This window comes from Athene noctua, chromosome 37 (assembly GCF_965140245.1).
Source record: "Athene noctua chromosome 37, bAthNoc1.hap1.1, whole genome shotgun sequence".
Lineage (NCBI taxonomy): Eukaryota > Metazoa > Chordata > Aves > Strigiformes > Strigidae > Athene > Athene noctua.
In genome coordinates this window covers 149,900-173,618 of record NC_134073.1, presented here as the reverse complement: position 1 = coordinate 173,618, position 23,719 = coordinate 149,900, and the positions used below count along the sequence as shown (strand labels likewise).

At 65.3% G+C, this 23,719-nt stretch overlaps 1 protein-coding gene across 1 annotated transcript in view; it reads right to left on the bottom strand.

The window, feature by feature from the left end:
• Positions 1-2,128: 2,128 nt before the first annotated feature.
• SRCAP (Snf2 related CREBBP activator protein) overlaps positions 2,129-23,719 on the bottom strand; it is a 57,080-nt gene continuing 35,489 nt past the window's right edge. The window contains 13 exon segments of the mRNA XM_074930958.1: positions 2,129-4,506; positions 4,677-5,656; positions 6,393-6,476; positions 10,962-11,141; positions 12,363-12,530; positions 13,322-13,436; positions 14,363-14,559; positions 16,310-16,479; positions 19,617-19,819; positions 21,130-21,346; positions 21,827-22,023; positions 22,137-22,358; positions 23,398-23,569. Of these exon segments, the coding sequence (XP_074787059.1) occupies positions 3,831-4,506; positions 4,677-5,656; positions 6,393-6,476; positions 10,962-11,141; positions 12,363-12,530; positions 13,322-13,436; positions 14,363-14,559; positions 16,310-16,479; positions 19,617-19,819; positions 21,130-21,346; positions 21,827-22,023; positions 22,137-22,358; positions 23,398-23,569 (3,581 nt within the window). The 3' untranslated portion in view covers positions 2,129-3,830.

Genomic DNA, 23,719 nt, shown 5'->3' with positions numbered 1-23,719 from the left:
TCTGGGGGTGCTGAGAAAAATAAGGGAGGGGGGAGTGAGTGAGGGTTATGGGGGGGGGTAAAAGGGTTTAATAGGGGCTGGGGGGGGGGCGGAGGGATATGGGGGGGCAGTGGGGGATATGGGGGGCACGAGGGGATATTGGGGGGCAGTGAGGGGATATGGGGGGGCGGAGGGGATATTGGGGGGCAGTGAGGGGATATGGGGGGGTCACGGAGGGATATGGGGGGGCGGAAGGATATTGGGGGGTCAGAGGAGAAATATGGGGGGGGCCACGGGGGGGTGGTGGGAGGATATGGGGGGGCGTGAGGGGATATGGGGGGGGGTCAGACGAGAGATATGGGGGGGCCACGGGGGGGATATGGGGGTGGTGGTAGGATATTGGGGGGGCAGTGAGGGGATACGGGGGGGCCGCGGAAGGATACGGGGGGGCGGCGGAGGGGGGGGGGGATATGGGAGTGAAAGGGAGATATGGGGGGGCCGCGGGGGGGTCACAGGGGGGTCCCCGGGGGATATGGGGGGGGTGGAGGGATACGGGGGGGCCGCGGGGGGATACGGGGGGGTCACAGGGGGGTCCCCGGGGGATATGGGGGGGGTGGAGGGATACGGGGGGGCCGCGGGGGGATACGGGGGGGTCACAGGGGGGTCCCCGGGGGATATGGGGGGTGTAGGGATACGGGGGGGCCGCGGGGGGATACGGGGGGGTCACAGGGGGGTCCCCGGGGGATATGGGGGGGTGGAGGGATACGGGGGGGCCGCGGGGGGATATGGGGGGCCGCGGGGGGGGAAGGCGGCGGGAGAAGGCCGGTTACCGGGGCTCAGGGGGCGGGAAAGGCGGCTGGGGGGGCTGGGGGGGGGCTATGGGGGCCCGGGGGGGCCCATCGGGGCCGCCAGGCTCTATCGGGACGCGCCCCCCCCCCCAGCCCCTTCCGCACCCGCCGCCGCCGCCGGCCCGCGCCACTGCGCAGGCGCAGACCCCGCCCCCTTGCCTCCCGCGCAGGCGCAGATCCCGCGCAGGACACGCCCCCGCCGTCGTTGCCGTAGGAACCGAGGGGGCGGGGCCGGGCGCTCTTAAAGGGGCGATGCTGCGAGGGAACCCGTCACGGGGAGCCCCCCCCCCGCGCACCCTGGGGGCGTCTCTCAGAGACCCATAGCGACCCCCAAGTCCCTTAGGACCCCCCCTAGGGTCCCCCTTCAACCCAGGGGGGCTCCTTCAGCCCCATGGGGGGCACCCCAACAATTTTTAAGAGCCCCCCAGCCCCATGGGACCCCCCATACCCCAGGGACTCCCCCCCAGAGGACACCCCAAACCCTATAGTGACCCCCCCCGCACCACGGGGACTCCCCAAACCTCTTCTGACCCCCCCCCCAACCCCTTGGGGACCCCCCTGAAGCCGCACTCAATGCCATAGAGACCCCCCAAACCCCACGGATTCCCCCCCAAAGGACACCCCAAACCCTATAGTGACCCCCCCCGCCCCACGGGGACCCCCCAAATCTCCTCCGACCCCCCCAACCCCTTGGGGACCCCCCTGAGCACCCCTCAGTGCCATAGGGACACCCCCACGCCCCCAAACCCCAGGGATTCTCCCCCAAAGGACACCCCAAACCCTATAGTGACCCCCCCCGCCCCACGGGGACCCCCCAATCCTCCTCTGACCCCCCCCCAACCCATTGGGGACCCCCCTGAGGACCCCTCAATGCCATACGGACCCCCCCCCCCACCCCTCCCCAGCCCCCCCTAGGTACCCCCCAACCCCCTTGGGACCCACCTGAACTCTATACCCCCCCCCCCCCCCTTAACCCCACGGGCACCCCAGAAACCTGGGGGTGTCCCCCCTCCCCGTCTCATGGGGGGTGTGGGGTGGGGGGGGGGTCCCCAAAACTCTCCGTTTTCAACCCTTTATTCATCGCATTCTCCCGCAGGAAAGCTTACAGCCGCCGTCTGTACACGGTGCCCCACGCTGGGGGGGGGGGGGGTGATGGGGTGGTGGTGGGGGGGGTCCCCCGTGACTCCCCCCTTCCCACCACCGGCACCCCAAAACCACCCTCCCCAACCATACCCCCCCACGCCCCCTCCCCACAAACTCCGCGTGTCGTCCCCCCCCCCCCCCCCCCCCAGCCCAGCACAAAGCACCTTTGCATAGATCGTGTTCAAAAGGAACCTATTTTACATGGGGCTGTACAGGGGGTCGGGCCCCCGCCAATGTACACGGGTAAAAAACGCCCCCCCGGCACCCCCCGGGGTCCCCCCCCCCTTCCCCTGGAGCCCTCCGACTCTGCTAGGCTGCCAGCTCCCGTTGCAAGATGGCCGCCGGTTCGGATGGCCGCGGGGCGGGGAGGGGTGGCGAGGGGGCTGCCGGGTGGTGTAGCTGCCAGGGGCAAGATGGCCACCGGCTCCGACGGCCACTGGAGTCAAATGGCCGCCGGGTTTCATCTCTGCCAGGGTCGAGGTGACCGCTGGCTCCGACGTCCGCTGGAGTCAAGATGGCCGCCGGCACGGATGTCAACTGGAGTCAAGATGGCCGCCAGGTCAGAGGTTTAGCGGAGGCAAGATGGCCGCCAGGTGAGAGGTCTGCCGGGATCAAGATGGCCGCCAGGTGAGAGGTCTGCCAGGATCAAGATGGCTGCCAGGTCCTACATCTGCCGGGGTCAAGATGGCTGCCAGCGCTGGCGTCTTCTGGAGTCAAAGATGGCTGCCAGGTGCCAAGTCTGACAGGAACAAGATGGCCGCCGGCTTTGATTTCCACGCGAGTCTCACATCTGCTGGGGCCAAGATGGCTACTGGCTGCGACATTCGCTGTGTTTCAAGATGGCCGCCGGTTACGACATCCATTGGAGTCAAGATGGCTGCCACGGTCAGCATGGCCACCCGCTCTGACATCCACTGAGAACAAGATGGCCACCAGCTCCGACATCAGTTGGTTCAAGATGGCTGCCGGCTTGTAAAACACCTGCCGGGATCAAGATGGCTGCTTGCTGTGACATCATTTGGCTCAAGATGGCCGCTGGTTCCGACTTCACTGCTCAAGATGGCCACCGGTGACATCACTGCGGTCAAGATGGCCACCGGTGACATCACTGTGGTCAAGATGGCCGCCGGTTCTGACATCACCTGCGTTCAAGATGGCCGCCACCTCTTGACATCACTGGGTCCAAGATGGCCGCCAGCTCTGACATCACTGCGTCCAAGATGGCCGCCACCTCTGACATCATCCACCTGCCAGGTCGGCCATCTTGGGGCCACCCAAGTGGCCATTTTGGAGCGGCTCCAGTCGGCCATTTTGAACGGGCTCGTCGGCCATCTTGGCTGTTGGGAGGTGAGGGGGGGGGCTCCCCTCCGGTCGGCCATCTTGAGGGCGTGGTCAGCTCTTCCCTGCTGAGGCGGTTCCCGTCGGCCATTTTGAGGGGGCTCCTTCAAAAGCGCCGGGATTGGCCATTTGGAGGGGAGGCCGGGTCGGCCATTTTAGGATCGCCCAGTCCGCCATTTTGCGCACCCGTCGGCCATTTTGTGGGCGGCCCGTTGGCAAGTCGCTATGTGCTTGCTCAGCTCTTGTTGGGGGGCACCCCGTCGGCCATTTTGTAAGGGCTCGGTCGGCCATTTTGTGGGTGCACGGTCAACCATCCTGCAGGCCCACCGTCGGCCATTTTGTGGGTGCACGGTCAACCATCCTGCAGGCGCCCAATCGGCCATTTTGCGCGCTCCCCGTCGGCCATTTTGGACCCATCCACCCAGACACTCCGGGAGCACCCTGCCGGCCATCTTGTGACCCGCCCCCAACCCCGCCCTCCCCCCCCCCTCCCCACCCCCTGCCCCGGCCACGCCGCCCCACTCAGCCCTTCGTAGGGCCCCGGTCGGCCATCTTGCCGGCCCCCTCGGACCGCAGGGGGGCGGCCGGGGGGGTCACGTCTTGGCCTTGCGCCCGCGGACGGCCGCCGCCGCCGCCGAAGGGGTGTCGGGGGGCGCCGGGGGACCCCCGGGTGGGGTGGGGGCGGCGGTAGCCGAACGGGTGTTGGCGGCGGGGGGCGCCGCGCAACGCCGGGGGGGCTGCTGCCGCCGCCGCTGCTGCTGCCGTCCCCGCCGCGCCGGCGGCGGGGGGCGCCGCCGCCGATGCCGGGGAGCCCCCCCGCCCGCCCGCCGGCGCCGCTTGGCCGGGGGGGGCCGCCGTCGCCCCCCGCCTTCGTCCCCGCTCCCGCCTTCCTCCGAGGAAGGCGCCGGCGAACGCCGCCGCCTCCGCCCCGGCTCCCGCTCCAGGGGGGCCATGAGGGGAGCCCCGGGGTGCCGGCGGGTGCTGCGGGGCGCCGGGGGGGGCGAGGTGCTGCTGTCGGGCGACGCCCTTTTGGGGGGCCTCCCCCGGCGCCGTTTCCCGGGGCTTTGGGGCCCCCCCGCGGCCACGGTGCCGCCGCCGCCGCCCCGAGCCGGCCTCCCCCGGCGCCGTTTGCTGGGGGGGTCGTGATGGTGACGGCGCCGCGGCGGCCCCCCTGCGCCGCGACGTTTCGGGGGGCGTCCCCGACGCCGTTTGGGGGGGCCGGGGCTGACGCCGGGGCTGGCGCCGGGGGGGTCGTGTCGCCGCCGTCGGGGGCGCCCGGGGACGGGGGTTTCCAACACCGTCACCAAACGCCCCGGGAGTTGCCGTAAGACTTTGGCCGCCGGTCCCGGCCCCCGACTTTGCCGAATTTCCACGTCGGCGCTACGGCGGCGACGGGGACCCCGTGCGGGGGGGACCCCCGCCCCTCCCGCCGCCGCCGCCGTCGGGGGCGGCGTCCCCCCGCCCGGCCCTTCCGGCGTTACCGGCGACGCCTCCGTGGGGGGCGACGGCGGCGGCGCGTCCGGTGTCACCTGGGGAGGCGGGACGGTCACCGGCGATGGCGGCGTCACCGGCGGCGGGGTGGCGGGTGCCGGCGGCGGTTGCGGCGGCGGCGGCGTCTCCGCGGCCGCCGGCGGTTGCGTCGCGGCTCCCGGGGACGTTGTTGTCACCGTCGTCGTCGTCCCCGGGGGTGGCTGCGACGTCGTCAGCGGGGGCGGCTGCGACGCGGTGACAACCGGGGCCGGCGGCGACGCGGCGGCGACAACCGGGGCCGGTTGTGCGGCGGGGGGAAGCGTGGCGGCGGGTGACGTCGCCGGGGGGGTGTTGGGTGTCACCGTGTTGGTTTGTGACGTCACCGGGGCCGCCGGTGACGTCACCGCGTGACCTTGGGACGTCACCGGTGACGTCGTCACCACCGGCGGAGCCCCCGCGGGGGTCGGGGAGGGGCGCGGGGACGTGGCGGCGGCCCGAGGGGACGTCGGCGGCGTCCGGGGGGACGTCGGCGTGACGCGGGGGGAGGCGGGGGTGACGCGGGGGGACGGCGGCGTCACCCGGGGGGACGTCGGGGTGGGGGGGGCGCGGGGGGACGGGGGCGTCCCCCGCGGGGACGTCGGCGGCGCCCGGTTGGCCGTGCCGGCCGCTCGTAGCCGTTGGCTAGCGCGAGTGCCGGGACGTTCCGGGAGGGGACGGGGGGGACCCCGCACCCGTCGGGGGCGTCGGGGACCCCCGGGGCCTTCGTCCCCTCCCGGGGTGGCGGCCGCTTCCTCCTCCTCTTCCTCCTGGGGGGGCAGGCGGAAGCGACCCCCCCCCTTGGCCTGGTCGATGTCCTTCCGCGCCGCCTCCACCTGCTCCTGGGGGGGGGGGGGGCAGCAGCACCCATGGGTGCCCCTGACCCATAACCAGACACCGCCCCCATCCCTGAGGACCCGCTGACCCATAGCGGGACCCCCGGGTGCCCCCACAACCCGTCCCGGGGCACCCATGGGTGTCCCCTGCCCCATAGCGGGACCCCCAGGTGCCCCCCAACCCGCTCTGCGGGACCCATGGGTGCCCCCCAACCCATACTGGGACACCCAGGTGCCCCCCAACCCATCCTGGAGCACCCATGGGTGCCCCCAACCCATAGCAGGACCCCCAGGTGCCCCCCAACCCATCCTGGGGCACCCATGTGTGTCCCCTGCCCCATAGCGAGACCCTCAGGTCCCCCCCAACCCATCCTGGAGCACCCATGGGTGCCCCCCAACCCATCCTGGGACCCCCAGGTGTCCCCTGCCCCATAGCGAGACCCTCAGGTCCCCCCCAACCCATCCTGGAGCACCCATGGGTGCCCCCCAACCCATAGCGGGACCCCCAGGTGTCCCCTGCCCCATAGCGAGACCCTCAGGTCCCCCCCAACCCATCCTGGAGCACCCATGGGTGCCCCCCAACCCATCCTGGGACCCCCAGGTGCCCCCCAACCCACCCTGGGGCCCACTGAAACCCCCAACCACCGAGCAGAACCTCCCCAACCCCCGTCGCCAGGGTGCCCCCGACAACGGGGTGGCCCCCCCACTCCTCCCCACCCATGGGTGCCCCGCGCCCCCACACCTCGGCCTGCTTCAGCTCCTCCCGGCTGACGTCCTCCAGCGACGCCTCCAGGAAGTTCATGGCGTAACGCTCGATGGGGGTCAACTGCCACAGAGAACACCTGGGTCCCGCGGACAACCCGGGGGGGCGCCCCCACCCCAGCACCGGGGGACCCCCAACATCCCTCCTGGAGGCTGGGGTGGCCCCAAAACCTCCCCAGAGACCGGGGTCCCCCCAGACCCCCAAGTTCTCCTCAACCACCCCGAGATCCTGGTCCCTCCAGCCCCCCAAGTTCTCCTCAACACCCCCTAAGAGATCCTGGTCCCTCCAGCCCCCCAAGTTCTCCTCAACACCCCCTAAGAGATCCTGGTCCCTCCAGCCCCCCAAGTTCTCCTCAACACCCCCTAAGAGATCCTGGTCCCTCCAGCCCCCCAAGTTCTCCTCAACCACCCACAGAGATCCTGGTCCTCCAGCCCCCCAAGTTCTCAACACCCCCTAAGAGATCCTGGTCCTCCAGCCCCCCAAGTTCTCCTAAAAATTTTGGTCCCTCCAGCCCCCCAAGTTCTCCTCAACCACCCACAGAGATCCTGGTGCAACCAGCCCCCCAAGTTCTCCTAAAAATTTTGGCCCTCCAGCCCCCCAAGTTCTCCTCAACCACCCCGAGATCCTGGTCCCTCCAGCCCCCCAAGTTCTCCTCAACCACCCCGAGATCCAGGTCCCTCCAGCCCCCCAAGTTCTCCTCAACACCCCCTAAGAGATCCTGGTCCCTCCAGCCCCCCAAGTTCTCCTCAACAGCCGCTAAGAGATCCTGGTCCCTCCAGCCCCCCAAGTTCTCCTCAACCACCCCAGAGATCTTGGTCCCTCCAGCCCCCCAAGTTCTCCTCAACACCCCCTAAGAGATCCTGGTCCTCCAGCCCCCCAAGTTCTCCTCAACACCCCCAGAGATCCTGGTCCCTCCAGCCCCCCAAGTTCTCCTCAACACCCCCTAAGAGATCCTGGTCCTCCAGCCCCCCAAGTTCTCCTCAACACCCCCTAAGAGATCTTGGTCCCTCCAGCCCCCCAAGTTCTCCTCAACACCCCCAGAGATCCTGGTCCCTCCAGCCCCCCAAGTTCTCCTCAACACCCCCTAAGAGATCCTGGTCCCTCCAGACCCCCAAGTTCTCCTCAACCACCCCAAGATCCTGGTCCCTCCAGCCCCCCAAGTTCTCCTCAACACCCCCTAAGAGATCCTGGTCCCTCCAGACCCCCAAGTTCTCCTCAACCACCCCAGAGATCTTGGTCCCTCCAGCCCCCCAAGTTCTCCTCAACCACCCCAAGATCCTGGTCCCTCCAGCCCCCCAAGTTCTCCTCAACCACCCCGAGATCCTGGTCCCTCCAGCCCCCCAAGTTCTCCTCAACCACCCCGAGATCCTGGTCCCTCCAGCCCCCCAAGTTCTCCTCAACACCCCCTAAGAGATCTTGGTCCCTCCAGCCCCCCAAGTTCTCCTCAACCACCCCGAGATCTTGGTCCTCCAGCCCCCCAAGTTCTCCTCAACCACCCCGAGATCCTGGTCCCTCCAGCCCCCCAAGTTCTCCTCAACACCCCCTAAGAGATCCTGGTCCCTCCAGCCCCCCAAGTTCTCCTCAACCACCCACAGAGATCCTGGTCCTCCAGCCCCCCAAGTTCTCCTCAACACCCCCTAAGAGATCCTGGTCCCTCCAGCCCCCCAAGTTCTCCTCAACCACCCCGAGATCCTGGTCCCTCCAGCCCCCCAAGTTCTCCTCAACCACCCCGAGATCCTGGTCCCTCCAGCCCCCCAAGTTCTCCTCAACACCCCCTAAGAGATCCTGGTCCCTCCAGACCCCCAAGTTCTCCTCAACCACCCCCAGAGATCTTGGTCCCTCCAGCCCCCCAAGTTCTCCTCAACCACCCCAGAGATCTTGGTCCCTCCAGCCCCCCAAGTTCTCCTCAACCACCCCGAGATCCTGGTCCCTCCAGCCCCCCAAGTTCTCCTCAACCACCCACAGAGATCCTGGTCCCTCCAGCCCCCCAAGTTCTCCTCAACCACCCCGAGATCCTGGTCCCTCCAGCCCCCCAAGTTCTCCTCAACACCCCCTAAGAGATCCTGGTCCCTCCAGCCCCCCAAGTTCTCCTCAACCACCCCGAGATCCAGGTCCCTCCAGCCCCCCAAGTTCTCCTCAACCACCCACAGAGATCCTGGTCCCTCCAGCCCCCCAAGTTCTCCTCAACCACCCCGAGATCCAGGTCCCTCCAGCCCCCCAAGTTCTCCTCAACCACCCACAGAGATCCTGGTCCCTCCAGCCCCCCAAGTTCTCCTCAACACCCCCTAAGAGATCCTGGTCCCTCCAGCCCCCCAAGTTCTCCTCAACACCCCCTAAGAGATCCTGGTCCCTCCAGCCCCCCAAGTTCTCCTCAACACCCCCTAAGAGATCCTGGTCCCTCCAGCCCCCCAAGTTCTCCTCAACCACCCCAAGATCCTGGTCCTCCAGCCCCCCAAGTTCTCCTCAACACCCCCTAAGAGATCTTGGTCCCTCCAGCCCCCCAAGTTCTCCTCAACCACCCCAAGATCCTGGTCCCTCCAGCCCCCCAAGTTCTCCTCAACACCCCCAGAGATCCTGGTCCCTCCAGCCCCCCAAGTTCTCCTCAACCACCCCGAGATCCTGGTCCTCCAGCCCCCCAAGTTCTCCTCAACCACCCCGAGATCCTGGTCCCTCCAGCCCCCCAAGTTCTCCTCAACCACCCCGAGATCCTGGTCCCTCCAGCCCCCCAAGTTCTCCTCAACCACCCACAGAGATCCTGGTCCTCCAGCCCCCCAAGTTCTCCTCAACACCCCCTAAGAGATCTTGGTCCCTCCAGCCCCCCAAGTTCTCCTCAACCACCCCGAGATCCTGGTCCCTCCAGCCCCCCAAGTTCTCCTCAACCACCCCGAGATCCTGGTCCCTCCAGCCCCCCAAGTTCTCCTCAACACCCGCTAAGAGATCCTGGTCCCTCCAGCCCCCCAAGTTCTCCTCAACACCCCCAGAGATCCTGGTCCCTCCAGCCCCCCAAGTTCTCCTCAACCACCCCAAGATCCTGGTCCCTCCAGCCCCCCAAGTTCTCCTCAACCACCCCGAGATCCTGGTCCTCCAGCCCCCCAAGTTCTCCTCAACCACCCCGAGATCCTGGTCCCTCCAGCCCCCCAAGTTCTCCTCAACACCCCCTAAGAGATCCTGGTCCCTCCAGACCCCCAAGTTCTCCTCAACCACCCCCAGAGATCCTGGTCCCTCCAGCCCCCCAAGTTCTCCTCAACACCCCCTAAGAGATCCTGGTCCCTCCAGCCCCCCAAGTTCTCCTCAACACCCCCTAAGAGATCTTGGTCCCTCCAGCCCCCCAAGTTCTCCTCAACCACCCACAGAGATCCTGGTCCCTCCAGCCCCCCAAGTTCTCCTCAACCACCCCGAGATCCTGGTCCCTCCAGCCCCCCAAGTTCTCCTCAACACCCCCTAAGAGATCCTGGTCCCTCCAGCCCCCCAAGTTCTCCTCAACACCCGCTAAGAGATCCTGGTCCCTCCAGCCCCCCAAGTTCTCCTCAACACCCCCAGAGATCCTGGTCCCTCCAGCCCCCCAAGTTCTCCTCAACCACCCCAAGATCCTGGTCCCTCCAGCCCCCCAAGTTCTCCTCAACACCCCCAGAGATCCTGGTCCCTCCAGCCCCCCAAGTTCTCCTCAACCACCCCAAGATCCTGGTCCCTCCAGCCCCCCAAGTTCTCCTCAACCACCCACAGAGATCCTGGTCCCTCCAGCCCCCCAAGTTCTCCTCAACCACCCCGAGATCCTGGTCCCTCCAGCCCCCCAAGTTCTCCTCAACACCCCCTAAGAGATCCTGGTCCCTCCAGCCCCCCAAGTTCTCCTCAACACCCCCTAAGAGATCTTGGTCCCTCCAGCCCCCCAAGTTCTCCTCAACCACCCACAGAGATCCTGGTCCCTCCAGCCCCCCAAGTTCTCCTCAACCACCCCGAGATCCTGGTCCCTCCAGCCCCCCAAGTTCTCCTCAACACCCCCTAAGAGATCCTGGTCCCTCCAGCCCCCCAAGTTCTCCTCAACACCCGCTAAGAGATCCTGGTCCCTCCAGCCCCCCAAGTTCTCCTCAACACCCCCAGAGATCCTGGTCCCTCCAGCCCCCCAAGTTCTCCTCAACCACCCCAAGATCCTGGTCCCTCCAGCCCCCCAAGTTCTCCTCAACACCCCCAGAGATCCTGGTCCCTCCAGCCCCCCAAGTTCTCCTCAACCACCCCAAGATCCTGGTCCCTCCAGCCCCCCAAGTTCTCCTCAACCACCCACAGAGATCCTGGTCCCTCCAGCCCCCCAAGTTCTCCTCAACCACCCCGAGATCCTGGTCCCTCCAGCCCCCCAAGTTCTCCTCAACACCCCCTAAGAGATCCTGGTCCCTCCAGCCCCCCAAGTTCTCCTCAACCACCCCGAGATCCTGGTCCCTCCAGCCCCCCAAGTTCTCCTCAACACCCCCTAAGAGATCCTGGTCCCTCCAGCCCCCCAAGTTCTCCTGAACCCCCCGGAGACGCTGGTCCCCCCCCGAAGGCCCGGGCGCTCACCTGCTCCACCAGGGCAGCGATCTCCTGCTCGGCCTTGGAGAGCTCCTCCTCGGGCTCGGGGCCACCCCGCTCCTCCTCGGGGCTGAGGCTCTCGCTGAACTCGGCCAGCGCCGCCACCCGCTCCGCCTGCGCCTGCGAGGCCGCCCGGATGTCCTCGGGGTCCTCCGCCCCGCACAGCGCCTGGGGACACGGGGACGTCAGGGATGGTGGGGACGTGGGGATGATCAGGGGACGTTAGGGGTGTGGTAGGGGTAGAGGGGATATGAGGGACATCAGGGGACACCGGGATGTGGGTGTTATCAGGGATGTGGGGGACATCAAGGACATTGGGGACATCAAGGACACGAGGGACATCGGGGGTGTTGGGGACATCAAGGACACGAGGGACATCGGGGGTGTTGGGGACATCAAGGACATTGGGGACATCAAGGACATGAGGGACATCGGGGGTGTTGGGGACATCAAGGACATTGGGGACATCAAGGACATGAGGGACATCAAGGACATGAGGGACATCAAGGACATGAGGGACATCGGGGGTGTTGGGGACATCAAGGACATTGGGGACATCAAGGACAGGAGGGACATCGGGGGTGTTGGGGACATCAAGGACATTGGGGACATCAAGGACATTGGGGACATCAAGGACATGAGGGACATCGGGGGTGTTGGGGACATCAAGGACATTGGGGACATCAAGGACATGAGGGACATAGGGGGTGTTGGGGACATCAAGGACATTGGGGACATCAAGGACATTGGGGACATCAAGGACATGAGGGACATCGGGGGTGTTGGGGACATCAAGGACATTGGGGACATCAAGGACATTGGGGACATCAAGGACATGAGGGACATCGGGGGAGTTGGGGACATCAAGGACATTGGGGATATCAGAGGCATTGGGGACATCAAGGGCGTTGGGGACATCAAGGGTGTTGGGGACATCAAGGACACGAGGGACATCAAGGACATGGGGGACATCAGGGGTGTTGGGGACATCAAAGACATTGAGGACATCAAGGACATTGGGGACACGAAGGCCATCAGGGGTGTTGGGGACATCAAGGACATTGGGGGACATCAAGGACATGAGGGACATCGGGGGTGTTGGGGACATCAAGGATGTTGGGGACATTAGGGGGGTTGGGGACATCAAGAACACTGGGGACATGGAGGACATGAGGGGTGCTGGGGCCATCAGGGGCCCTCAAGGGTGTTGGGGACATCAAGGACACTGAGGTGATCGAGGACATTGGGGTGTTGGGGACATCAAGGGACAACGGGGACAAGAGGGATTTGGGGACATCTGGGACGTTGAGGGCCATCAAGGGACAACGGGGACATCAGGGACGTTGGGGACATCGGGGGGGTGGGATGTGGGGTGACCCGTGGCCCCACCTGCTCGAGGATGTGGGTGCGCCGGGTGGCCGCCGGGTCCTCGTCCTCATCGGGGGGGACGTCCCCGTCCCTCTCCTTGTCCCTCTCCTTCTCCTTCTCCTTGTCCCTGTCGGGCTCCCGGCGTCCCGGTTCCTCCGGCGCCATGTCGAACAGCTCCCGGATCGTTTGCTGGGGGGGGTGGGGGGGCGGGGTGTCAGGGCCACGCCCACACCCTTGGGGGGGCCCCCCCCAGACACCTGCATCCCCCCCAGACACCTGCCACCACGAAGCCGTTGAGATGTGGCTTCAAGGTGGCACCAGGAGAAGGTTCGTGGACACGGGGGTCACCACGGGGGGGTCCAAGGGGTCAGTACATGGACACTTGGGTGCCCCCAAGATGCCTGGGACCCCCCCTGGAGAAATGGGGCCCCCCCAGACACCTGGGTGCCCCCCAAACCACTGGGTCCTCCCTACAACCATGAAGCCGTTGAGATGTGGCTTCAAGGTGGCACCAGGAGAAGGTTCGTGGACACGGGGGTCACCACGGGGGGGTCCAAGGGGTCAGTACATGGACACTTGGGTGCCCCCAAGATGCCTGGGACCCCCCCTGGAGAAATGGGGCCCCCCCAGACACCTGGGTGCCCCCCAAACCACTGGGTCCTCCCTACAACCATGAAGCCGTTGAGATGTGGCTTCAAGGTGGCACCAGGAGAAGGTTCGTGGACACGGGGGTTACCACCGGGGGGTCCAAGGGGTCAGTACATGGACACTTGGGTGCCCCCAAGATGCCTGGGACCCCCCCTTGGAGAAATGGGGCCCCCCCAGACACCTGGGTGCCCCCCAAACCACTGGGTCCTCCCTACAACCACGAAGCCGTTGAGATGTGGCTTCAAGGTGGCACCAGGAGAAGGTTCGTGGACACGGGGGTCACCACGGGGGGGTCCGGGGGTCGTTTTCTGGACACTTGGGTCCTCAACTACCTGCTTGAAGTAGGCGGTGGTGAAGTTGCCCCCCTCGATGGCCATATCTCCCAGCATCCTCTTCTGGTTGGCCTTCTTGAGGATGTTCTCCTCTACTGTCCTCTCGCTGATGAGCCTGAGGAGGAGACAAAATGGTGGCGTGAGGTGACCACGGAGGAAACAGGTGACCACGAAGGGTCAACGTGAGCATGGAGGATCCAGTTGACCACGGAAGATCCCAGTGACCACGAAGGGTCAACGTGACCATGGAGGATCCAGTTGACCACGGAAGATCCCAGTGACCACAAAGGGTCAACGTGACCATGGAGGATCCAGTTGACCACGGAAGATCCCAGTGACCACAAAGGGTCAACGTGACCATGGAGGATCCAGTTGACCACGGAAGATCCCAGTGACCACAAAGGGTCAACGTGACCATGGAGGATCCAGTTGACCACGGAAGATCCCAGTGACCACGAAGGGTCAACGTGACCATGGAGGATCCAGTTGACCACGGAAGGTCCAAGTGACCACGAAGGGTCAACGTGACCATGGAGGATCCAGTTGACCATGGCAGACCCAAGTGACCACGAAGGGTCAACGTGACCATGGAGGATCCAGTTGACCACGGAAGATCCCAGTGACCACGAAGGGTCAACGTGACCATGGAGGATCCAGTTGACCACGGAAGGTCCAAGTGACCACGAAGGGTCAACGTGACCATGGAGGATCCAGTTGACCACGGAAGATCCCAGTGACCACGAAGGGTCAACGTGACCATGGAGGATCCAGTTGACCATGGCAGACCCAAGTGACCACGAAGGGTCAACGTGACCATGGAGGATCCAGTTGACCACGGAAGATCCCAGTGACCACGAAGGGTCAACGTGACCATGGAGGATCCAGTTGACCACGGAAGGTCCAAGTGACCACGAAGGGTCAACGTGACCATGGAGGATCCAGTTGACCATGGCAGACCCAAGTGACCACGAAGGGTCAACGTGACCATGGAGGATCCAGTTGACCACGGAGAACCCAGAACATTCCAGAAGCTCAACGTACCGGTAGATGTGGACATCGCGGGTCTGGCCAATGCGGTGGCAGCGGTCCTGGGCCTGGGCGTCCATGGTGGGGTTCCAGTCGCTGTCGTAGAAGACGACGGTGTCGGCCCCCGCCAGGTTGACGCCGACGCCGCCGCTGCGCGTCGAGAGGATGAAGCAGAAGATGCGCTTGTCGGCGTTGAAACGCTCCATCAGGGCCTGCGCGTCGGGGTGTCACGTTAGGGTGGGGCGGGGGGGGGGAGGAGAGGCCCAGATGCTCCCGTGGACACTTGGGTCCCCCCCTGCCACCTCCCAAAACTCTTTGGTCCTCTCTACCACCACAAAGCCGTTGAGATGTGGCTCCAAGGTGGCACCAGGAGAAGGTTCCTGGACACCGGGGTCACCACGGGGAGGTCCAAGGGGGTCGGTACCAGGACACCTGGGTCCCCCCTGACCTCCTGGGTGCCCCCCACCTTCCTGGGTGCCCCCAAAACTTGTGAGTCCCCTCAAAACTCTTTGGTCCCCTCTACCCCCATGAAGCCATTGAGATGTGGCCCCAAGGTGGCACCAGGAGAACATTCCTGGACACCGGGGTCACCACGGGGAGGTCCAAGGGTGTCACTACACAGACACCTGGGTCCCCCCCAAGCTCCTGGGTGCCCCCCACCTTCCTGGGTGCCCCCCAAAACTCATGAGTCCCCCCAAAACTCTTTGGTCCCCTCTACCACCACAAAGCCATTGAGATGTGGCTCCAAGGTGGCACCAGGAGAAGGTTCCTGGACACCGGGGTCACCACGGGGAGGTGCAAGGGGGTCGGTACCAGGACACTTGGGTCCCCCCCGACCTCCTGGGTGCCCCCCACCCTCTTGGGTGCCCCCCAAACTCATGAATCCCCTCTACCCCCAAGAAGCCGTTGAGATGTGGCCCCAAGGTGGCACCAGGAGAAGGTTCCTGGACACCGGGGTCACCACGGGGAGGTCCAAGGGGGTCGGTACCAGGACACTTGGGTCCCCCCTGACCTCCTGGGTGCCCCCCACCTTCCTGGGTCCCCCCAAAACTTGTGAGTCCCCTCAAAACTCTTTGGTCCCCTCTACCCCCAAGAAGACATTGAGATGTGGCCCCAAGGTGGCACCAGGAGAACATTCCTGGACACCGGGGTCACCACGGGGAGGTCCAAGGGGGTCGGTACTAGAACACTTGGGTCCCCCCTGACCTCCTGGGTGCCCCCCACCCTCTAGGGTGCCCCCCAAACTCATGAATCCCCACTACCACCAAGAAGCCATTGAGATGTGGCCCCAAGGTGGCACCAGGAGAAGGTTCCTGGACACCGGGGTCACCACGGGGAGGTCCAAGGGGGTCGGTACCAGGACACTTGGGTCCCCCCTGACCTCCTGGGTGCCCCCCACCTTCCTGGGTCCCCCCAAAACTTGTGAGTCCCCTCAAAACTCTTTGGTCCCCTCTACCCCCAAGAAGACATTGAGATGTGGCCCCAAGGTGGCACCAGGAGAACGTTCCTGGACACCGGGGTCACCATGGGAAGGTCCAAGGGGGTCGGTACATGGACACTTGGGTCCCCCCCGACCTCCTGGGTGCCCCCCACCCTCTAGGGTGCCCCCCAAACTCATGAATCCCCACTACCACCACAAAGCCATTGAGATGTGGCTCCAAGGTGGCACCAGGAGAATGTTCCTGGACACCGGGGTCACCACAGGGAGGTCCAAGGGGGTCGGTACCAGGACACTTGGGTCCCCCCCGACCTCCTGGGTGCCCCCCACCCTCTAGGGTGCCCCCCAAACTCATGAATCCCCTCTACCACCACAAAGCCATTGAGATGTGGCCCCAAGGTGGCACCAGGAGGACGTTCCTGTACACGGGGGTCACCACGGGGAGGTCCAAGGGGGTCGGTACATGGACACTTGGGTCCCCCCCGACCTCCTGGGTGCCCCCCAACTCCCGGGTGCCCCCTCACCTGCCGCTGCTCGACGCGGGTGCTGCCGTCCAGGCGCAGGTAGATGTGGCCGTGGTAGGTGAGGAAGCGCTCGAGGACGTCGAGCATCCGGGTCATCTGGGTGAAGATGAGGACGCGGTGGGCCCCGGCCTTGAGGCGCCGCAGCAGCACGTCCAGCGTCTGCAGCTTCCCTGGGGGGGGACGCCGGTGTCACCGGGGGGGGGCCACCGCCACGGCGGGGAGGGGCGGGGTGACCCCCGCTTTGGGGTGGGGTGGGGATACGGGGAGAGCGAGGGGGTGGTAGGTGGGCTGGGAGCGGGGGGGGGGGGGGATGGTGGTGGGGAGGTCATGGGGACACCGAAGGGGACATGGGGACAGCATGGGGATGTCATTAGGGAACTTGGGGACATCGTGGGGACATCCGAGAGACGCCAGAGGGGACATGAGAATATCATGGGGACGTCATTAGGGACCTGGGGACGCCATCAGGGACTTGGGGACATCATAGGGTCATCATTAGGGACTTGGGGACAACATTAGGGACACAGGGACATCATTAGGGACATCACGGGGACATCATGGGGACATCATCAGGGACTTGGGGACATCACGGGGATGTCATTAGGGAACTTGGGGACATCGTGGGGACATCCGAGAGACACCAGAGGGGACATGAGAATATCATGGGGACGTCACTAGGGACTTGGGGACGTCATCAGGGACTTGGGGACATCATGGGGACGTCATTAGGGACTTGGGGACAACATTAGGGACACGGGGACATCATTAGGGACATCACGAGGACGTCATGGGGACATCATCAGGGACTTGGGGACATCATGGGGATGTCATTAGGGAACTTGGGGACATCATGGGGACGTCATTAGGGACTTGGGGACGTCATCAGGGACTTGGGGACATCATGGGGATGTCATTAGGGAACTTGGGGACATCATGGGGACGTCATCAGGGACTTGGGGACGTCATCAGGGACATGGGGACATCATGGGGATGTCATTAGGGAACTTGGGGACATCGTGGGGACATCCGAGAGACACCAGAGGGGACATGAGAATATCATGGGGACGTCACTAGGGACTTGGGGACGTCATCAGGGACTTGGGGACATCATGGGGACGTCATTAGGGACTTGGGGACAACATTAGGGACACGGGGACATCATGGGGACGTCACTAGGGACTTGGGGACAACATTAGGGACATGGGGACATCACAGGGACGTCATTAGGGACTTGGGGACAACATTAGGGACATGGGGACATCATGGGGATGTCACTAGGGACTTGGGGACAACATTAGAGACATGGGGACATCATGGGGATGTCATGGTGACATCATCAGGGACTTGGGGACAACATTAGGGACACGGGGACATCATGGGGACGTCACTAGGGACTTGGGGACAACATTAGGGACACGGGGACATCATGGGGATGTCATGGTGACATCATCAGGGACATGGACTTGGAGACAACATTAGGGACATGGGGACATCACAGGGACGTCATTAGGGACTTGGGGACATCAGAGTCAACATGGGGACATCATGGGGACATCGTTAGGGACACGGGGACATCAAGAGGGGACGTGGGACGTTATGGGGACGTCATGAGGGACGTGACATCACTGCGGACATGGGACATCAGAGGGAACGTCATTAGGGCCATGGGGACATCATGGGGACATTGGTGACATGTAGGGCGTCACATGATGTCCTCATGTCCCCTGTGATGTCCCCACCCCCACCCCACCCCCCCCCCCGATGTCCCCAGTGTCCCCAAAATCGGGAAAAAGCGGAATAGGGGGAGATCAGAAAAGTGGGTGCTTGTGGCTCCCCCATGTCCCCAACGTCCCCCATGTCCCAGATGTCCCCAACAGCTCTAATGTCCCCAATGTCCCCAAAATGGGGAAAAAGGGACTAGGGGGAGATCGGAGAAGTGGGTGCTCGCGCAGCACCCGGCTCCCTCACGTCCCCGATGTCCCCAACATCCCCCATGTCCCCAACGCCCCTGACGTCCCCAATGTCCCCAACATCTCTGATGTCCCCAATGTCCCCAAAACCAGGAAAAATGGAACAGGGGGAGATCAGAGAAGTGGGTGCTCACGCAGCACCCAGCGCCCTCACGTCCCTGATGTCCCCAATGCTCCCGATGACCCTGATGTCCCCAACGCCCCTGCTGTCCCCAATGTCCCCAACATCTCTGATGTCCCCAATGTCCCCAAAACCAGGAAAAATGGAATAGGGGGAGATCAGAGAAGTGGGTGCTCGCGCAGCACCCGGCTCCCTCACGTCCCCGATGTCCCCAACATCCCCCATGTCCCCAATGTCCCCAACGCCCCCGCTGTCCCCAATGTCCCCAACAGCTCTAATGTCCCCAATGTCCCCAAACCCAGGAAAAATGGAATAGGGGGAGATCAGAGAAGTGGGTGCTCGCGCAGCACCCGGCTCCCTCACGTCCCTGATGTCCCCAACATCCCCCGATGCCCCTGATGACCCTGATGTCCCCAACCCCCCAGATGTCCCCAATGTCCCCAACGCCCCCGCTGTCCCCAATGTCCCCAACAGCTCTGATGTCCCCAATGTCCCCAAAATGGGGAAAAAGGAACTAGGGGGAGATCAGAGAAGTGGGTGCTCACGCAGCACCCAGCGCCCTCACGTCCCCGATGTCCCCAACATCCCCCATGTAACAGATGTCCCCAACCCCCCAGATGTCCCCAATGTCCCCAATGCCCCCGCTGTCCCCAATGTCCCCAACAGCTCTGATGTCCCCAATGTCCCCAAAATGGGGAAAAAGGAACTAGGGGGAGATCAAAGAAGTGGGTGCTCGCGCAGCACCCGGCTCCCTCACGTCCCCAGTGTCCCCAACATCCCCCATGTCCCCAATGTCCCCAACGCCCCCGCTGTCCCCAATGTCCCCAACATCTCTGATGTCCCCAATGTCCCCAAACCCAGGAAAAATGGAATAGGGGGAGATCAGAGAAGTGGGTGCTCACGCAGCACCCAGCTCCCTCACGTCCCCAGTGTCCCCAACATCCCCCATGTCACAGATGTCCCCAACCCCCCAGATGTCCCCAATGTCCCCAATGTCCCTGCTGTCCCCAATGTCCCCAACAGCTCTAATGTCCCCAATGTCCCCAAAACCAGGAAAAATGGAACAGGGGGAGATCAGAGAAGTGGGTGCTCGCGCAGCACCCGGCTCCCTCACGTCCCTGATGTCCCCAACGCCCCCGCTGTCCCCAACGCCCCCGCTGTCCCCGCTGTCCCCAACGCCCCCGCTGTCCCCAACGCCCCCGCTGTCCCCACGTACCGCAGTCGTACTGGATGAGGCGCAGGTCGGGGAAGTGGGTGCGCATGCTGCGCAGCACCCGGTGCAGCGCCCGCCCGCGGGGCGCCAGCTCCTCCCGCAGGCGCTGCTCCAGCTGCGCCCGTTGGCGCAGGCGCCAGGGGGGGGGCCGGCAGCTGTGCAGGGCCACCCCCCGCGCCTCCACCGGCGGCAGCACGAAGATAAACCTGAGGGGGGGGGGGGGTGGGTACGGGGGTGTCATAAAAAAAAAAAAAAAAAATTTGGGGATTCCCCCCCCTGCCTCCCCGGTGCCCCCCCCCCCCAAAAAGCAAACTCGCAGTTGCATGGGGCAGCCCCCCCCCCCCCAAAAAAAAAAAATACTGGAGGATCAAAACAACAACATGCCCCCCCCCCCCCCCAAGAATTGGGTGTTGCCCGGTGGGTGGCCCCCCCCCCCCAAATTTTTGGACCCCTCCCAGGATCACCCCAAAAATCCTGACCCCAAAATCCTGAACCCCCCCCCCCCAATCGTTTTGGCCCCCTCTCTGGATCACCCCAAAAATCTGGACCCCCCAAATCCCTCCCACCCCTCCCCAGATCACCCCCAAACCCTTCAGCCCCCCCAAATCCCCCCTCCCCCAAAATTTAGGCCCCCCCAAATCCCCCTCCCCCAACATTTAACCCCCCCCAAACCCTTCAGCCCCCCCAAACCTCCTTCCCCAAATATTTGCCCCCCCCAAACCCTTCAGCCCCCCCAAATCCCCCTCCCCCAGCATTTATCCCCCCCCAAACCCTTCAGCCCCCCCAGAACCCCCTTCCCCAAATATTTCCCCCCCCCAACCCCTTCAGCCCCCCCAAATCCTCCTTCCCCCAATATTTGCCCCCCCAAACCCCTCAGCTCCCCCAAATCCCCCCTCCCCTAACATTTATCCCCCCCCAAACCCTTCAGCCCCCCCAGAACCCCCTTCCCCAAATATTTCCCCCCCCCAAGCCTTTCAGCCCCCCCAAATCCCCCTTCCCCCAACATTTATCCCCCCCAACACCTTCAGCCCCCCCAAATCCTCCTTCCCCCAATATTTGCCCCCCAAATCCCCCCTCCCCTAACATTTATCCCCCCCCAACCCCTTCAGCCCCCCCAAATCCTCCTTCCCCCAATATTTGCCCCCCCAAACTCTTCAGCCCCCCCAAATCCCCCCTCCCCTAACATTTATCCCCCCCCAACCCCTTCAGCCCCCCCAGAACCCCCTTCCCCAAATATTTCCCCCCCCCCAAGCCTTTCAGCCCCCCCAAATCCCCCTTCCCCCAACATTTATCCCCCCCCCAAACCCTTCAGCCCCCCCAAATCCCCCTCCCCCAGCATTTAGGCCCCCCAAAACCCTTCAGCCCCCCCAAATCCTCCTTCCCCCAACATTTATCCCCCCCCCAACCCCTTCAGCCCCCCAGAACCCCCTTCCCCAAATATTTGCCCCCCCCCCCAAACACCCCTTCCCCATACATTTACCCCCCCCCCCCCCCAACACCTAGGGTCCCCCCGTACCTATCGAGGAGGGGCTGGAGCTGACGCAGACGTTGGGGGGGGGCGAGGACAGCTCGAGCGAAGGCCCCCCCCGGGGGGGCGTGGGGGGGGGCAGGGTGCAGAGCCCCAACACTTCGCTGCCGTAGACGGGGGCCAACCCGCAGCGCAGCTCGTTCAGGCGCAGCAGCCGCTCCAGCCGCTCCGCGCGGCCCCTCCCTCGCTTCGCCTCCAGGGATTCCTTTTTTTGGGGGGGGGGGGGGGGTCACACGGACATGAGGGGGGGGCTTGAGCACCCCAACGGCACCCCCAAACCACACCCGGTACCCCAAACCAGCCCCAGCCCCCCAGAAACCTTCCCCACCCCAGGGTGTCATGCTCTCCTCCGGCACTTCTTTTTTTTTTTGGGGGGGGGGGGGGGGGCCACCATGGGGTGCCCCCCCTCGCCTTAGGGGTCACCCAGCCCCCCAAAACGCCCCCCGGGCACCCCCCTTTCACCCATGGGTGCCCCCACCCTTAAATTCTCCCTTACATCCATATTAAATGCACATCCCCCCCCCATCCCCGGGTGCCCCCCCCCCTGCACCCCCAAAACCCCCTTACACCCCCCCGAGTGCCCCCCACCCATGGGTGCCCCCCCAAATCCCCCCTTACAGCCCCCCCCAATACCCCTCACCCCCATAACTGTGGCCCCCCCCCCCTCAATTTTTTGGGTGCTTACCAGGTAAAACGGAGAGCGTGGGGGGGGCGGGGGCTGCCGTCGGGGGGGCGGCCGCTGGGGGGCGGGTGCTGGGGGGGGGCTGGGCCCCCCCGGCCCCTCGGGCTCCTCTCGAGGGGGGGCAACAACGGGAGGTGCCGGGGGGGCCCCCGGGGGGGCGACAGCGGCGGCAACAGGGGGGGCGGCGGGAACTGGGGGTGCTGTAAGAGGAAAAAAGGGGGGGGTCAAGGGGGGCACCCCCACAGTGGGGGGGGGTGGGGGGGGGCACCCATGGGTGCTGGGGGGCCGGGGGGGGGGGGCCGCAGACACTCACCCATCAGATCGGGTCCGGCGGCGGCGGGTGGCGGGGGGGGGACGGGGTTGGGGGGGGGCGCGGGCAGCACCCGTAAGAGGGGGCGCCCTGGGGGGGGTGGGGGGGGTCTGGGGGTAGGGGGGGGCGCTGGGGGGGGCGCGGGGGGGGCCGCCAGCCCGTCGCGGGGTGCCTGACGCACCACGATCTTCACCACCCCCCCGCTGTTCACCAGCGGCGTCGGCACTGGGTTGGGGGGGGGGAGAAAAAAAAATTCATCAGAGCCCCCCCCAACGCCCAAAATACCCCCCCCCCCCCCCGATACCCCCCCCCCGGCACCCAGGGGGGTTCTGGGAGGGGCTCAGCGGTACCTGAAAGGGTTTTGGGGGGCTTGGGGGGGGCTGAGGGGCACCCAAAGGGGTTTTGGGGGGGTCTGGGGGGGCTGAGGGCACCCAGAGGGTGGCTGGGGGGGGGCTCGGGTGCATTCAAAAAAGATTTGGGGGGGCTCTAGGGGCACCCAAAGGGGTTTTGGGGGGCGGGGGGGGCTCAGGGGCACCCAGGGGGGGTTTGGGGGGGGTCAAGGGGCACCTAAAGGTGTTTTGGGGGGGCTCAGGGGCACCCAACGGGGTTTTGGGGGGCGGGGGGGGCTCAGGGGCACCCAGGGGGGTTTTGGGGGGGTCAAGGGGCACCTAAAGGTGTTTTGGGGGGGCTCAGGGGCACCCAAAGGGGTTTTGGGGGGGCTGGGGGGGGTCAAGGGGCACCCAAAAGTGTTTGGGGGGGGCTGGGGGGGGTCAGGGGCACCCAAAGGGGTTCTGGGGGGGTCTGGGGGGGCTCAAGGGCACCCAGAGGGTGGCTGGGGGGGGGCTCGGGTACATTCAAAAAAGATTTGGGGGGGCTCTAGAGGGGCTCAGGGGCACCCAAGGGGTGTCTGGGGGGGGTCAAGGGGCACCCAAAGGGGTTTTGGGGGGGCTGGGGGGGGTCAAGGGGCACACAGGGCATGTCGGGGGGGGGCTCAGGGGCACCCAGGGGGGGTTTGGGGGGGTCAAGGGGCACCCAAAAGTGTTTGGGGGGGGCTGGGGGGCTCAGGGGCACCCAAAGGTGTTTTGGGGGGGCTCAGGGGCACCCAAAGGGGTTTTGGGGGGGCTGGGGGGGGTCAAGGGGCACCCAAAAGTGTCTGGGGGGGGGCCAAGGGGCACCCATACGTGTCCTTGTGATCTGTCGGGGGGGGGGGAGCACCCAGATGACCCCCCCAACCCCCCCCCAACCCCCCCCCCCCCCGTCTTACCTTGGGTGGCAGCGATGGGGAGGCCAATGGTGGGGGGCTGGGGGGGGGTCCCAGCGGGGGGGGCCCCCTGCAGGAGCCGGGGGGGGGGGCGACGGGTGCCAACAGGTGACCTGGGCGGGGGGGCCCAGGAGGGGGTGCTGCCCCCCGGCCGCCACCAGATGCACCACGTTCCCTGCGGGGGGGGGATGTCAGGGTGCACCCCAAAAACCCCCAAACTGCCCCCCCCCCATTTTTAAATTTTTCCTCCTATTGCCCCCCCATTTTTAAATTTTTCCTCCCACTAATTGCCCCCCCCATTTTTAAATTTTTCCTCCTATTGCCC